A 13,115-nucleotide genomic window follows, 5' to 3' on the forward strand; every position below is an offset into this window, starting at 1 on the left:
GTCAAAGGTCATATAACCTTCAAAATATTGAATATCGGAAGACCTCCTCGTTGCTCGCAACGAGATCGTGTCTAGTTATTTTAATAATTCATTGAAATTTTCAGATCTGAATTGGTATAAGTAGATAAAGTACGAATTTTTGTCCCTCTAAGCACAGTTTTCACGATCATATCGCATCTGTGACATTACTTCTGGATCAACCCTCGTGGAACACACATAAATATGGCCTAGTGACAATATACCTAGGCTTGTGGTTTTCAAGGTTAACTTAAAAGGGTAAAATCGTTAATGGACGATAAACGATAATATGTTACCCGAGTGACTCAAGTGGTTTAAAAATATATGTTCACCATACGGCTTTATTTGTTTCCCCCTCATATAAAAAGCCTCATCCCCTGACATGGACAGTAAATTTCCCAATTTAAGAACAAGAGAATATGTATAATATAATTAACAATGCATTTAGTTTATTTCCAATGGCTGTGAAAGAACAGAAAATATCATATAAGTGAATAATTTTCACTATGTGGCCAAATTAGCCCTACACAGGAGACTTGAACCCATGACCCAGAATTCATGAATTTTGTAAAGTACGTTTTACTAATAAGTGCTTCTTGGATATCATAACCATGCGTTCAGTTTCACCATCCAACCCCCCTGCCATGGAGGAAGAGAAGATGATTTTTTAAAGATTAAATACATTTTTATGACCATATTGGCCTGCTCGAGGGCCTGAACCCCTAACCCATGTATTTTACAATTTTGACGATAGGCTTTGTAACCACCAGAATTATGCAGTCAGTTTATTCCCCACTACTGTGTAAGTAGCGGAGAGAATTTTCTATAATTCATCCGGCTATATTGGCCCCGCCATAGGACCAAAACTCTTGACACAGCGACCATTAATTTCACAATTTAAGTAAAGGACAGCAAATATGGACATCAAAACCAGGCCTGAACCCCTGAGTCAGGGGCGAAGAACTTCCCAATATAAGTGACATCGTAACCACGCATTGCGGTTTTTTTAATCATCAAAGTTAGGCTTGTTCCCGTTTTGCACGTATTTGCAAATCTAGAATAAAAAATGTGTGCAAATCGTAAATTTGTCCAGGTAAGAGAATTGAATCGCTAATGCCTGTATCAAAAGGTATCCACAAACCCAGGGAAATTTGATATGTCGGTATTTATGAATAATAAAATTTTTTTTTGTCCTAAGTAAATTTGATGTGACAAGAATTTTGGCTGATTTTTGTTTTATATTTTGTACACTTTTCAAACCTTTGCCATTTTTCTGTACAATGGAATTATTGTATACGCCCCGGGAATCCTTTGGTCTAAAATATAAGTGGAGGGGGTGGGTGAATTCACTCATATAAACAAGAAGTATATGTCAACCAAAAATAATGATTAAGAAAAATCGTAACTATATGGTATTGGTAAATATATATTTGATCTACAATTTTGAAGAACAAAATAAACATTGCATGCATTAGAATTCGCCCGGGGAGAACGATGTCTTCGTTAATAAATGCATCCCAGATTTCATTGAACCAGCATATTAAACAGCTCATCAAATCAAGTTTAAAATTGTATCAAGCATGTTCAGCCATCTTATATAATTGGTGATAAAAATGTAAATATTTCTTGAATTGGATTTAAGTTGTTTCTGCCCAACCTGTTTAAAAACTGGTTTAAAAAGATAAAAAACATTAAAGGAACTTGGACATGATTTGAGATCAAAAATTACCTTTCTATTTTTCATGTATAAAATGGATTACTGATGCATTTTAAATTGATTGACCAAAATATTGAATGTTAAAGTCAAATTACAAGCGAGATACAGAGGTAAGAACTGGTTGTTATGTAAACAAAACTCCAGTCTTATAGTTGTTTACTTCTTAGACAAAATGACTTGTAAAAACAATTTAAACGAATTCAGTATCTTCATAAATACTATTTTCCACAAAAGAAATATTCATTTGATTGAAACTTGCATCAATACAACACATATGTAAAAAATGACAATATTCAAGCTTTGTTTACAAAACAAAGAATTATGAACTCTGTATCTTGCTTATAACTTGATATCTAACTTTCAAATTTTGACGTAGCATTATAAACTTCTATGTTTATCAGTTTAAACATCGAAAATGGAAAAATAAAATTTGAAAATTTTAAGTCAAATCGTGTCCAAGGCCCTCACGTAGCCTCAAGTGGCTCACGTGTTTGCTTGCAGTACCAAAACATTCTTAAAAAATAGAATAATAATAACAAACTCAATTTTTCCTCATACAAAACAACGAAACAGTTGTTCTGTTACCATGGTTATAATAATATACACCATTCTGAGATTCCATGTACATCATGTATAGAATAAACAACCTTAAAAAACCCTCACACATACATGTAGTGTCTCCACTTGTACAAGCACTGTTTAACATAAAATTATAAAACCTTGCACACCTTTAAAACTTGACTGTGCTCTCTCTCTCTCTCTCTCTCTCTCTCTCTCTCTCTCTCTCTCTGTCTGTCTGTCTGTCTCTCTCTCTGTCTCTCTCTCTCTTGTTTGGCATGAACTATTCACCAGGAAATAAGATGTTTTCTTCACAATAGCCTGTTATATTTCATTGGAATGCTTTCCTGTCCAGACCCAGAAACTCACATGCATTGTTAACCAGCAACTTTTCCTGTCAATACAAAGAACATCTATATTTAAATTTCCTAAAATGTAACAGGTGAACTACATGGTAGGGTATTGCTTATGACTGGTTAAATGTTAACAATGTTAACCAATGTTAACCAACATTAAAGTAAGAAGTAGCATCTGATAACAAAATGTTAACTATTTGAGAGAAAAAAACCCAGGGATGATGACCATCCTACATAGTGTAGATCCTGCTCTAGAGATATCTATAATGACTGTACCTTCAGTGGTTGCTGGAAGTCCATGGATTCTATCAGCTTTCCTGGATGATGCTCACCCAGAGGGAAAGGATAGTCAGACCCCATTATGACCCGGTCCTAGGTAAAAGAGAGAGATCAGACAAAATCAAAGTACTGATAGCTCTGAAAGGAATTGACTTCAGCAACTGTAACAAAGTCAGAGTTCAGAGTTGCCTATTGACTTTCATTATAAAATATGTTAAGTTGCTTTTAATGATAAAAATTTTCTATTTAATTTGCCAACACAAAATTATGTAGATGCTTTTAACTAAAATTATCTGCAATATATCTGTATCGGGGTATGAACTACAAAAAAAAGGAATAAAATTTTACAATAATTTTTAAATTACACATTTATTTTCACTCTCTTTTAAAGATGATTGCTTATTGAAGGGGTTTCTCAGAAACTAAACATCAAAATAATTGACAATAAAAAATCATGAGAAAAATTTTTATTGTGGAAACATATGACTTGTACCATGTACTATCTTTTTATTATAAATGGAAAGAAGATAAACCTTAAGTCGACCCAGAGTGGGCACAGAGAATAAACCCTGATAAGAAGTACACACTTGAAAGCAGAAGCTACATGTCGTGCATTTAGAGTATACAAGGGGCAGACTTAGAGGCAACAAGATGGTGAGATAAAAGATGGGTCTGATTCTCACTTCATTGTGTACAGTGGACCCCAAAAGCAAACCCTGAGTACACCTAAAGTAAACCCAGAGTATACCTAAAGGAAACCCTGAGTACACCTAAAGTAATCCCAGAGTATACCTAAAGTAAACCATGAGTATACCTAATGTAAACCCCAAGTGGACCCAAAGTAAACCCAGAGTGGATCCAATTTTCAAAAGCGGACCCAGAGAAAACCCTAAATATACCCCCAAAGTAAACCTGGGGTTTAGTTGGGATCTGCTCTGGTGTTAGGTTGGGTCTGATCGTACTGTAGATGCATACATTTAGGAAAATTATGATGACCAAACAAAACAGGGACCAAGTTATTTGAACACATGTAGTCGGCAAGATCTACAACCATATTGACCTACCTCCCCTATAACGTCCACTAGAAGTTTGAGGGCCACTGGATCATGCACTAGGGCGTCCGTATAAAACTTGCCCAAGAATTGTCTAGGACCAGTTTTGCAGTCGGTAGCACACAGATCTGGACGGACATTATAACCATGCTCAATACGACCCACAGTGAAGGGAAAAGCTCCCCCTGAAATATCAAAGTCATGTCAAAATGTCTGCTACTTCTTTCCTCCTGCATGTACATAGTATTACACGTACTATGTGTATGGTGTATGTTTAAGATTCAAAGCCTTGACCAGCTTTCTATATGTAAATAATGAAATTTAAACATTGGAATCTGCTTAAAGTTTTGAAATCTTTTAACTGTTTTACATTTTAAAAGAAGAATCCCCATCTAATTCAACTAAGCAATCTATTGCCTTGTTCTATAATAGATAAAACAGATCAAATCCTACATCTTTGGTCAAGCCATATAGATTGTAGAATATGGGGTGTCCATAACTAACGGTAGGCTCTTACCCAAAGCTTTTGATTATAAACCAACACCCTCCCCACTAAGCTAAATGGTAAGCCCGCTAGGAGCTATATATAGGCAGTACTGAACCTATAAATACACTATTACAATAGTACAGAACGTACCTCCGTGTGCGAAGCAGACTTTGAGTTTGGGGAATTCTTCTAGGACTCCCCCCATGACCATACAGCAGATTGCCGTGGCTGTCTCTGACGGCATTCCTGGAAAACAATAAACGTGATGAATTAAGCTAACTCCTTAAAACAAATGAAATAAATCAACTTAAAAAAAATGAACTAAAAAGCAGGGATATTCGTTGGAGACTATCTTATATATTTTTGTGACAACATTTAATATTAAGATTATTCAAGCGATCCACTCTGTGTGATAGGCCTCAGTACTAAATCACCCCACATTGACCAACAATACCATAAACTAGTTCACTGACCTACCAGCCACGGTAACCAGTACTTCTTCATCCGACCGCTCAAGTCCATGTCCCAGGGGTGAACAAAGATGGACATCTCGTGTTTCTCAGCGGCCTGCAATTAAATTGTTACTGTAAATTCCTTATTTTTCACCAGTATGAATTCCACAAGACTGCTGTTTGGCATCAAACCGCGAAAATATAAAATTGAGAGCAACAACTATTTATTATAATTTAAGAGTTCTAAACTGTCTAAAAAATAAAAGCAAAATTAAAGTTTGAGAGTTGATTCTCGCAACTTTATGCGGATATTAATTCCTCACATTTAATAAGGAATCTACAGTACTCTAATAAGAAAAATCTGATACAACATTTAACAGGGAAATCTTAAAAGGAAATGTAACCATCTCCTCATCTTCAAAACGATGTTCATTAAAAGAGTTTACAAAATGAAATAAATAACTTAAACCAGTAACTAAAATTTTAAATTTTAGAAAAATGCCATCTCTAAAACACATTTCTCTTTTGAGGACAACACCAGACTCTCATTATTTTGTTTTTATCTGATTTATGATTATCCATCTTCTGCACATATAGTAGTTCTTCAAAGAATAACATGAAAAGTGGTCAGTTATCAAGGGACCACTGGTTTGGGTAGCCCTACCACAAACTTTCAAAGACAATTGCCATTACATTGTAGTACATGTACATACCGCAAATATTGGTCGGAGTTCCTGGGCGTCCAAGTTCCAGTCGTTAACGTGAGAGCCAATCTGTACGCCATGAAATCCTGAAGGAGAAACAAAAGCATGTCAAAATAAATCAACATTTAAAAAAGGTAACTCTGGTAGTAAATGGAGTATTTAAGGCAAATATTAATATTAAAGTCTGAACATTTCAAGACTGTTAGTAAGGCTGACATATGAAAGGTCTCAAGAGGAAGACAGTGTTTATTACTTGTAAAGCCAAATATTAAATATTCGTTACTTTTCTCAGGCCTAACATTTTAAATACAATGCAACAAGCAGACATTCTATTTTCATTACAATATTTGAAAAGAGGAATAGCTCAAAGTTGCCTTTTTTTCTCTTCAGTAAAATACAAAAGCACATCTCACAATGTTAAGCTAATACGTTACTCTTAAAGAAAAAAAAAATGGAGGTTAATTGTTTAATCAAATGCAAAAAATTAATAAAGAGGTTGATCAATACAGATTGCCTGACTGAACTGCTTTGTAAACTTTAAAATAATTATATATACATTGACTGCAACAAAACATTTCGATAATGACCATGAACTAAATGAGGTTACTGACCTAGTTCCTGTTTACAGCGGACTAGTTCTTGGACAGCCAGTTCTGGGGCCTGCATGGGGAGTGTTCCCAGCCCCACAAACCTCTGGGGGTACTTCTTGACCGTCTCCGCTATGTCATTGTTCAGAATCTGACACAGGTCCAAGGTGTCCGCTGGTTTGGCCTACAAAAGTTCAAGGAGAGAAAAGTTGTGTCTTCATTTCTAAATCATTGGTGATGATAGGGAATATTTAATCCTTTAATCAAAGACTGTTATGTTTTTGTTACTTACATTATCATCTTGAAAATTCATCATTTCAGATATGAGGAGGAGGGAAATATTCATAATAGTTTAATCTACTGTAGATTCCTAATTAAACGCGAGGAATTAATTGATATAAAACAGCAGGATCGCCGAATTAATTACTCGCGTAATATAAGGAATTTACAGTATATATTATACAAAAGTACTTTAACAGCAGAATGATGTTTAATAATGGTACATGTAGCATCCCTTAATGTATTGTAAACATATTTTATTTAGCGTGTACAATGTTTGGCGGAAAATGATTTTTCAACAAGTTATGGTGGAATTGATTAGGCATTTTGTGAATGTGCTCATTCTAATACACATATGAAAGGCATCTAGCGATGTAATTGAATTAGCGGTAGCCGCTTTCCGCCAAAAACGCTAAAAAGTATACACAGCCAAATGTTATATGTTTACAGTGCCTTATAATAAGCTACCATTCCAGTGGCACAAATAATACTTAGTGCTTTTGCCTGAAGTTTGGTTGACAATAATTGAATAAGCTCCCACCAACATTTTGTACACACGTACCCAGTAACTGAACATCACAGGGACTGTGGACAGGGCCTGTACTGTCACCCCTAAAAAAAAATGAAAATAGAAAATCCAATCGGGTTAAAACCAGATCCTTTGATCTGCTGCACAAGATTGGATCTGCAGCAAATAGATTAGATAATTCCATTTATATTAGGCATACATTGGAGAAGTTTATAACTGTAGTGGCATGGATAGCCCTGGGAAAATATTGACGGTCGACCAGACTGGGATTCCAAACCGGCCCCCTATATCTCTCACCAGGTACTCTATCCACTGAGTCATCTAAATGTACATGTAGCCCAGGTATTCAAACCGATCTTACCATCACATTCCTTCCCCTTACATGATCTTCATCACCGAAGATCACCCAAGGCTCAGTCCTCATTACCAGCATTATAATATAACTGGATTATTGTCTACCAACTTTTCCAGGTTTTTTTCCCCGATTACGACAAAGAGAACACGGCGGGTGTGACCGGTCAGCAGAGGATGCTCACTCCTCCTAGGCACCTGATCCTACCTCTATCTATTTTGAGGTCAGTGTTGCTCTGCTTTGAACTTGTATTTCATTTTATGGATTTTTGAGATGGTTTGTTATTGAAATGTCATTTTTTCATTGATTTACCTGGACTCACCTGTGTATTACAATTAGATAAGTTGTTTAGTTCTCTCACCTGTTTCGTCCATGTCCTTGATCCTTGCCTCTGGGGACCAGCAGTTTTCATCTATGGTCCTGAAAAAGTTTCCATCCTTCATCATGTCTGCCTTCCCAGCACACTTGTGATGAAGTTGCACCCATCCCCCATATCCATAGCGCTGAAATCAAAACCATTTCCTCATAAAATATAATAAAAATCTTCAATGCACTATTATATAAATAGTACCTGTTTGGGAGGGTAACTGTTGAAATTGACACCCCAAGACAACCACTGTCAACCGATGTGAAGTGGAGGTTGACAATGGTTGTCTCGGGGTGTCAATTTCAACAGTTGCCCTCCCAAATAGGCACTATTTATTTTATTATACTGAATGTCTTTATTTTAAAGAAAATTTTACTTCTTTTATACAGAAATGAAGGTTGCTAACGCTGAGGGTAATAGAACGGATTACCAACTGCGTCTAAACCAATCAGATTTTAGTATTTAACATGAAAGTATTATAATATTTAAATGTTTAAAAAAAAAACGGTCCACTGACACCAAGTAATACATAGGATTAAGATTTGGGGGGAAAAATCACAAACAACAAATTCAGCATAAATGCAACATACATGTATTTTAAGTAGTAACTCTAAAGGACTTTATGAATTTATATTTAATCTTAACTCAGAATTCTTAACAAGAATTTGGTGAATTATGTACAATTTTATTCTTAAAAGGGGCAAAATACTTTTTTTAGTAACAGAGCTGCAGAACCTAGTTTAGACTGACCACATAAAAAAAAAATTTGCGCCAAAATATTGAAATTAATTCTTATAGATGCACATAAAATATGAAGTTGATCAGAGAACCTTCCTCCAAACAACTTTTGCATGGTTTTCTCGTAGACATGCTCTTAATATTTTCCAATGTACTTGATTTTAATGGACCGTTATTGTGATCGGCTTCGGCCGATCACTATTGTGTCCATATGAGGCATCTGTCAAAAGCTTCCACGTGCGCACACATTCCGCTTGCATAAGAAGTTCTTATAAAAACTTGAAGTTTGGTTTAGTATTTATATAACATTTTACTCACTTTTATTTCAATTCATTTACCTTAAGAGATGCAAACATACATAAAATACAGTTCCACCTGTTAATTCAAGAATGCACATTTTGTCTCACACGTAGGAATTTTGATCGAAAGGTTCATTCAGTAATGCAGTTGACCTCGATGAACTGACCTCAATCATAAGAAGATGCTCCATGAACTGACCTCGATCTATTGGTGTTGCATAATAGTAGCTAGGAAGACGGCTTGATTTATAAACAAGGTTACGTTATAATGCGACCTCAATAGCAAGTTATGATGGCATTCAATGTTATTCAGTCGCATTAAATTATTTTAATACAACTCTTTCTTTGTATACGTGTTAATGCTCTTTTAGAGCCCTACTCAGTATTCTGAAGAAGAAGATACGTTAAGATTTAATAATTACATTAAAAATATTAAACTAGACAAGGCGTTTATGAACGGCTTTCCCCAAATTTATTTCAAAATTAAATTTGTTGACGGTTTATAATGATGACATTATGATGTATACTCGCTTCTCATTATATCGCGGGTTCCGTTGTATCGCGGTTTGTTCCAAAAAATAGGATTCCCGTTTTTCCGCGATTTTTCACAAGGAGTTCATGCACCAACATTAGGATGAGTGCAAAGAAGATTGTCAATGTATCGATAAATAAAATTTTTCTCACAAATAAAAATTTTTTCCGGAGAGAAATCAAGCTTAAAAATCCACAATGTATATGATGAAAAAAAAACTAAATAAAAAGCATAACAGAATGTATATTTTATTCTCTAACCAGTTAAAGTGACTTTGATTTCATGAATAATCATATTTTATTTACAAAAAAATAAAAACTGTCCGTTATAACTAAACCAGGCTTCCAGATTTCCAATGCCGCGATACAATGGAACTCTCTAATTTTGTAGGTGAATAAGACTTCTGATTTAAAATTAGCATACAAAATAAACTACGTAAGTTGGGAAACTGATGTTCCTCAGAAAAGCTAGTCTAATGCAAGCTTTTTGAACATCACGAATGACATGTGAAAATAATAACTTAGTATATCTTTTTTTAGGAAAAAAATAAGTACCGCGATATTATGAGACACCAGTATACATATTTAAAATATTCTACATTTTTTAAAAATACAATACTTTTTAAATTATTTTACATCAAACTGATCATGTTAATTGCTTCTTGCTATCAATATATCATTATTGCCGATAATTCCTTTAAAAGGAATACTTGTTTTTCATATAGGATTAGCTCAAACTGTCAAAGGGTCCCGATCGAAGTCATGTGCGAAACGCTTTTTGTGTGTGAGCCGTTAGCAGTTGAAATGCTGACAGCTTGTAATGCCATGTGAATTCTGTTATTGGGAGACAAATCTCCATGAATACCTGTTTTAGATCCGGCCAGTTCTCTGGTAAAATGTGGTTATGAATGTCGATCTTCATGTCTTCAATGTGCAGGTTTGTTTTTCGGTGAAGGTCACTTTCATTTCGATTGACCAATCAAATTGTCGAATTCAGTAGGCGCGCCTTCTTAAAACGGTAGGACTAATTACACCAAAAAAGGATAATAATTTTAAACATTTTATTGAAATGGAAATCATTAAAAAGAGCGCCAACGAAAGTTAACATGAAACGATTTGTTGCATGTGCAAATGTGTTGTTTTGCATCAGAATGTCGCAATTGAATAACAGTCCCAATGTAATCCACATAGACGATTTTATTGCCCAAAGCGGGGGGAAAAAACCAGGGATTCCAAGGTGTGTTTGATATTGAAATGCGATTTGAATTTAAATGTACATGTATCTATAGTTGTAGCAAGAATTTTTTAGAAATATATATTTTTGAACTCTGTAGATAATACATAATTTAAAATTACATAGAAAGGGGGGTGGGGTGGGGCAGTGTTTAATTTTCCTTTTTTCCACCTAAAATGCAATGTTTGCCCATTTGACTTTTGCGCCGAGATTTTTACTAAGCGGATAATAATGTTGGGGACATTCATTATGGAACCTTATTTTCCTTTATTCCATTTCGACTCTTCATAATGAATAATAATGGGACCGGTATACGTACATTGTTGGTTTGAGTTTCAATATCAAATGTTACATTTTGTTGATAATATAATCTTCTATACATGTTAACAAATTAAATCAATTTTTCAATATCTTTGGCACGGGCCACTTTGTCAAAAATGATGATTTCTGTACGCTGCATATATTTGTAAACAAAGAAACTTTTGTATCGTGATTGTAACTTGAATTCTGACAAGTTTTTGTCAATCATCTTATAATATGAAATGCATAAGTAAACCATTTTATACATATTTTAAAAAAATCTCAAATCGTGTTGAGGTTCCTTTCATCTAACAATGCACATGTAAATCATTACATTCAACCCCCCCCCCCCCCCCCAAAAAAAAAAAAAAAAAATACACCAAAAAAACCCCAACAAATAAATAGAAAACCATGCAAAGATTATCATGAGGATTTTGATTTGATTTCTAATGTATAGTAATATGTACATGACAGTATTTGTATGCGTATTTGATTCATCACTATTATACGGGCATTTCAAAGTTTTAAGGCTCATCGTCGTATACATGTATGCTAGACCCTCTACATACAGTTATCTCAGTTATCACTTGACACTCCCACCCCCTTCCCCAACCACACACACATGAAGTTACAAAACATTAGCGAATGCTGAATTTTTTTTACAGTTCACTATAAATACGGTATATTCACGCAAATTCGCTTTTTTTGCCGAATACTTTTTTGTTTACATTATTTGATTTTGCTTTTTTAAGCTTACACTAGACTTTGACCCGTGCGTGCACGGGTTGACATTGCATATCGGACATTTACGAAATAGGTACATCGACACACCTCATTATTGACATTTACATAACAAAGCTATAGGCCTACAATAATGCTATTAGTTTCACTACACTTTCCTTAATTTGAATAATCTAACTGTGTCTCGGGAAAGGCCCTCACCACAGCTAGTTAGAATGCATCCCTTATACCCGTAATGTAGCAGAAAATTGCAGAATCGCTCCGGAACGATTTTGGAGAAAATTAATGAAGTTGCCTTGAAAATGATAGTCAAATTCATCACAACAAACCTTTTTAATTTAATTGAGACTGCAAATACCTTTCAACTAAAAATTCTAATCCAGAGAATGGAAGAATTCAACACCTTTTCACCAACGTACACGTATTTTCTTTGTAAAACTGGGTCCGTAGGACATTATTCATTTTTACGATAAAACATATTCTATCTTCACTCTCCTAACAAATATAATGTTACTTTTTTGCATGTAATCAACTATTTTTGTCATCACGAAGACAAAAGTATAAGAACTTAGTTGAAATGTATATTTGTTATTTTATACTTTCTCTCTTAAGAAATCATTTAAATAAATATATATGAACAGAATATATAGCAAAAGTCCAATGAAAATTTACCCGTATCTGTATTATCATCATGCAGATGTGATATTATGGAAACAAACTAAAGATCCCGTTAGCGTGAATGTATTGCGCAAGCGCAAGATTGTAAAATCCAAACAATTCATGCAGGTGATTTCCGGGATTTTTTGAGGAATTTTCGCTGATTATTAATAAGCGAAGCTTAACTGAGAAAAAATTAAAACAAATTGGTAAACTTCAAGTACCAATGATGTTTAAAATATATAAAACAGTATTCTTCCGATTTCTCGGTATTAAAGACTAAAAATTCGAGTCTATTATTTTAATATAGTAGTATAGATATGTACATGTATTTATTAATCAGTTTTCCATATACACATATTTCTCGGTGTATATTTTCGTTCCTTGCAAATGCTAAAAAAAGTGGATGCAATTGTATTAATACTGATATTATAACAGACTCCAAATAAGGAGCAGGGCCAATAATGTAAGAGAGGTGCATTGTGCTACAAATAAGTATGCAATATTTAGACATTGGATCAGTTGAACCAACAACGCTGTGGTTTTTCTTCATTTCGCACTCGTGACATAATCTCGGACCACTGCCGAGACTTGATTATTTGACCTTTGGAAATTGCCATGTACGATATGTAATTAAAGAAAACGAAACATATATATATTTTTTTGATATTTAGAAATTGCACTTTTCACATAAGAAAGAAATGACAAAAAAAATCGTACATCTGAATGCTTCATATAGAGAACTCAAAGACATTTCATAAAAAAGAAAAAGAAAACTGACAAACAAGCAAAAAACCGAATGAAAATGAAAACAAAAACCAGACAAAACTAGAGGTACTGTGAGCAAGCTCACAATTGATACCCCCCGCTAAGATAAA

At 34.4% G+C, this 13,115-nt stretch overlaps 1 protein-coding gene across 1 annotated transcript; it reads right to left on the reverse strand.

Moving 5' to 3' along the window:
- Positions 1 to 1,431: 1,431 nt before the first annotated feature.
- On the reverse strand, positions 1,432 to 10,293 carry LOC128163850 (2-amino-3-carboxymuconate-6-semialdehyde decarboxylase-like). The gene is made up of 10 exons (XM_052827523.1): positions 10,171 to 10,293; positions 7,732 to 7,873; positions 7,052 to 7,101; positions 6,235 to 6,394; positions 5,633 to 5,709; positions 4,941 to 5,034; positions 4,618 to 4,713; positions 3,993 to 4,165; positions 2,926 to 3,021; positions 1,432 to 2,687 (listed from the first exon to the last, which is right to left on the reverse strand). The coding sequence occupies exons 1-10, from the start codon at positions 10,225 to 10,227 to the stop codon at positions 2,625 to 2,627; spliced, it is 1,008 nt and encodes a 335-aa protein (XP_052683483.1). The 5' UTR covers positions 10,228 to 10,293; the 3' UTR covers positions 1,432 to 2,624.
- Positions 10,294 to 13,115: the final 2,822 nt, after the last annotated feature.

The sequence above is a fragment of the Crassostrea angulata genome, chromosome 9, assembly GCF_025612915.1.
Source record: "Crassostrea angulata isolate pt1a10 chromosome 9, ASM2561291v2, whole genome shotgun sequence".
NCBI classification, from domain to species: Eukaryota; Metazoa; Mollusca; class Bivalvia; order Ostreida; family Ostreidae; genus Magallana; species Magallana angulata.

What these genes read in the sequence shown, in the direction of transcription:
- LOC128163850 (XM_052827523.1), bottom strand. Translation starts at nt 10,227, where the DNA reads ATGAAGATCGACATTCATAACCACATTTTACCAGAGAACTGGCCGGAT. An exon ending in CCGCTGTAAACAGGAACTAG is followed by an intron (nt 5,710 to 6,234) that starts GTCAGTAACCTC and finishes TTTCTCCTTCAG; the next exon opens with GATTTCATGGCGTACAGATT. An exon ending in ACTTCCAGCAACCACTGAAG is followed by an intron (nt 2,688 to 2,925) that starts GTACAGTCATTA and finishes TTGTATTGACAG; the next exon opens with GAAAAGTTGCTGGTTAACAA.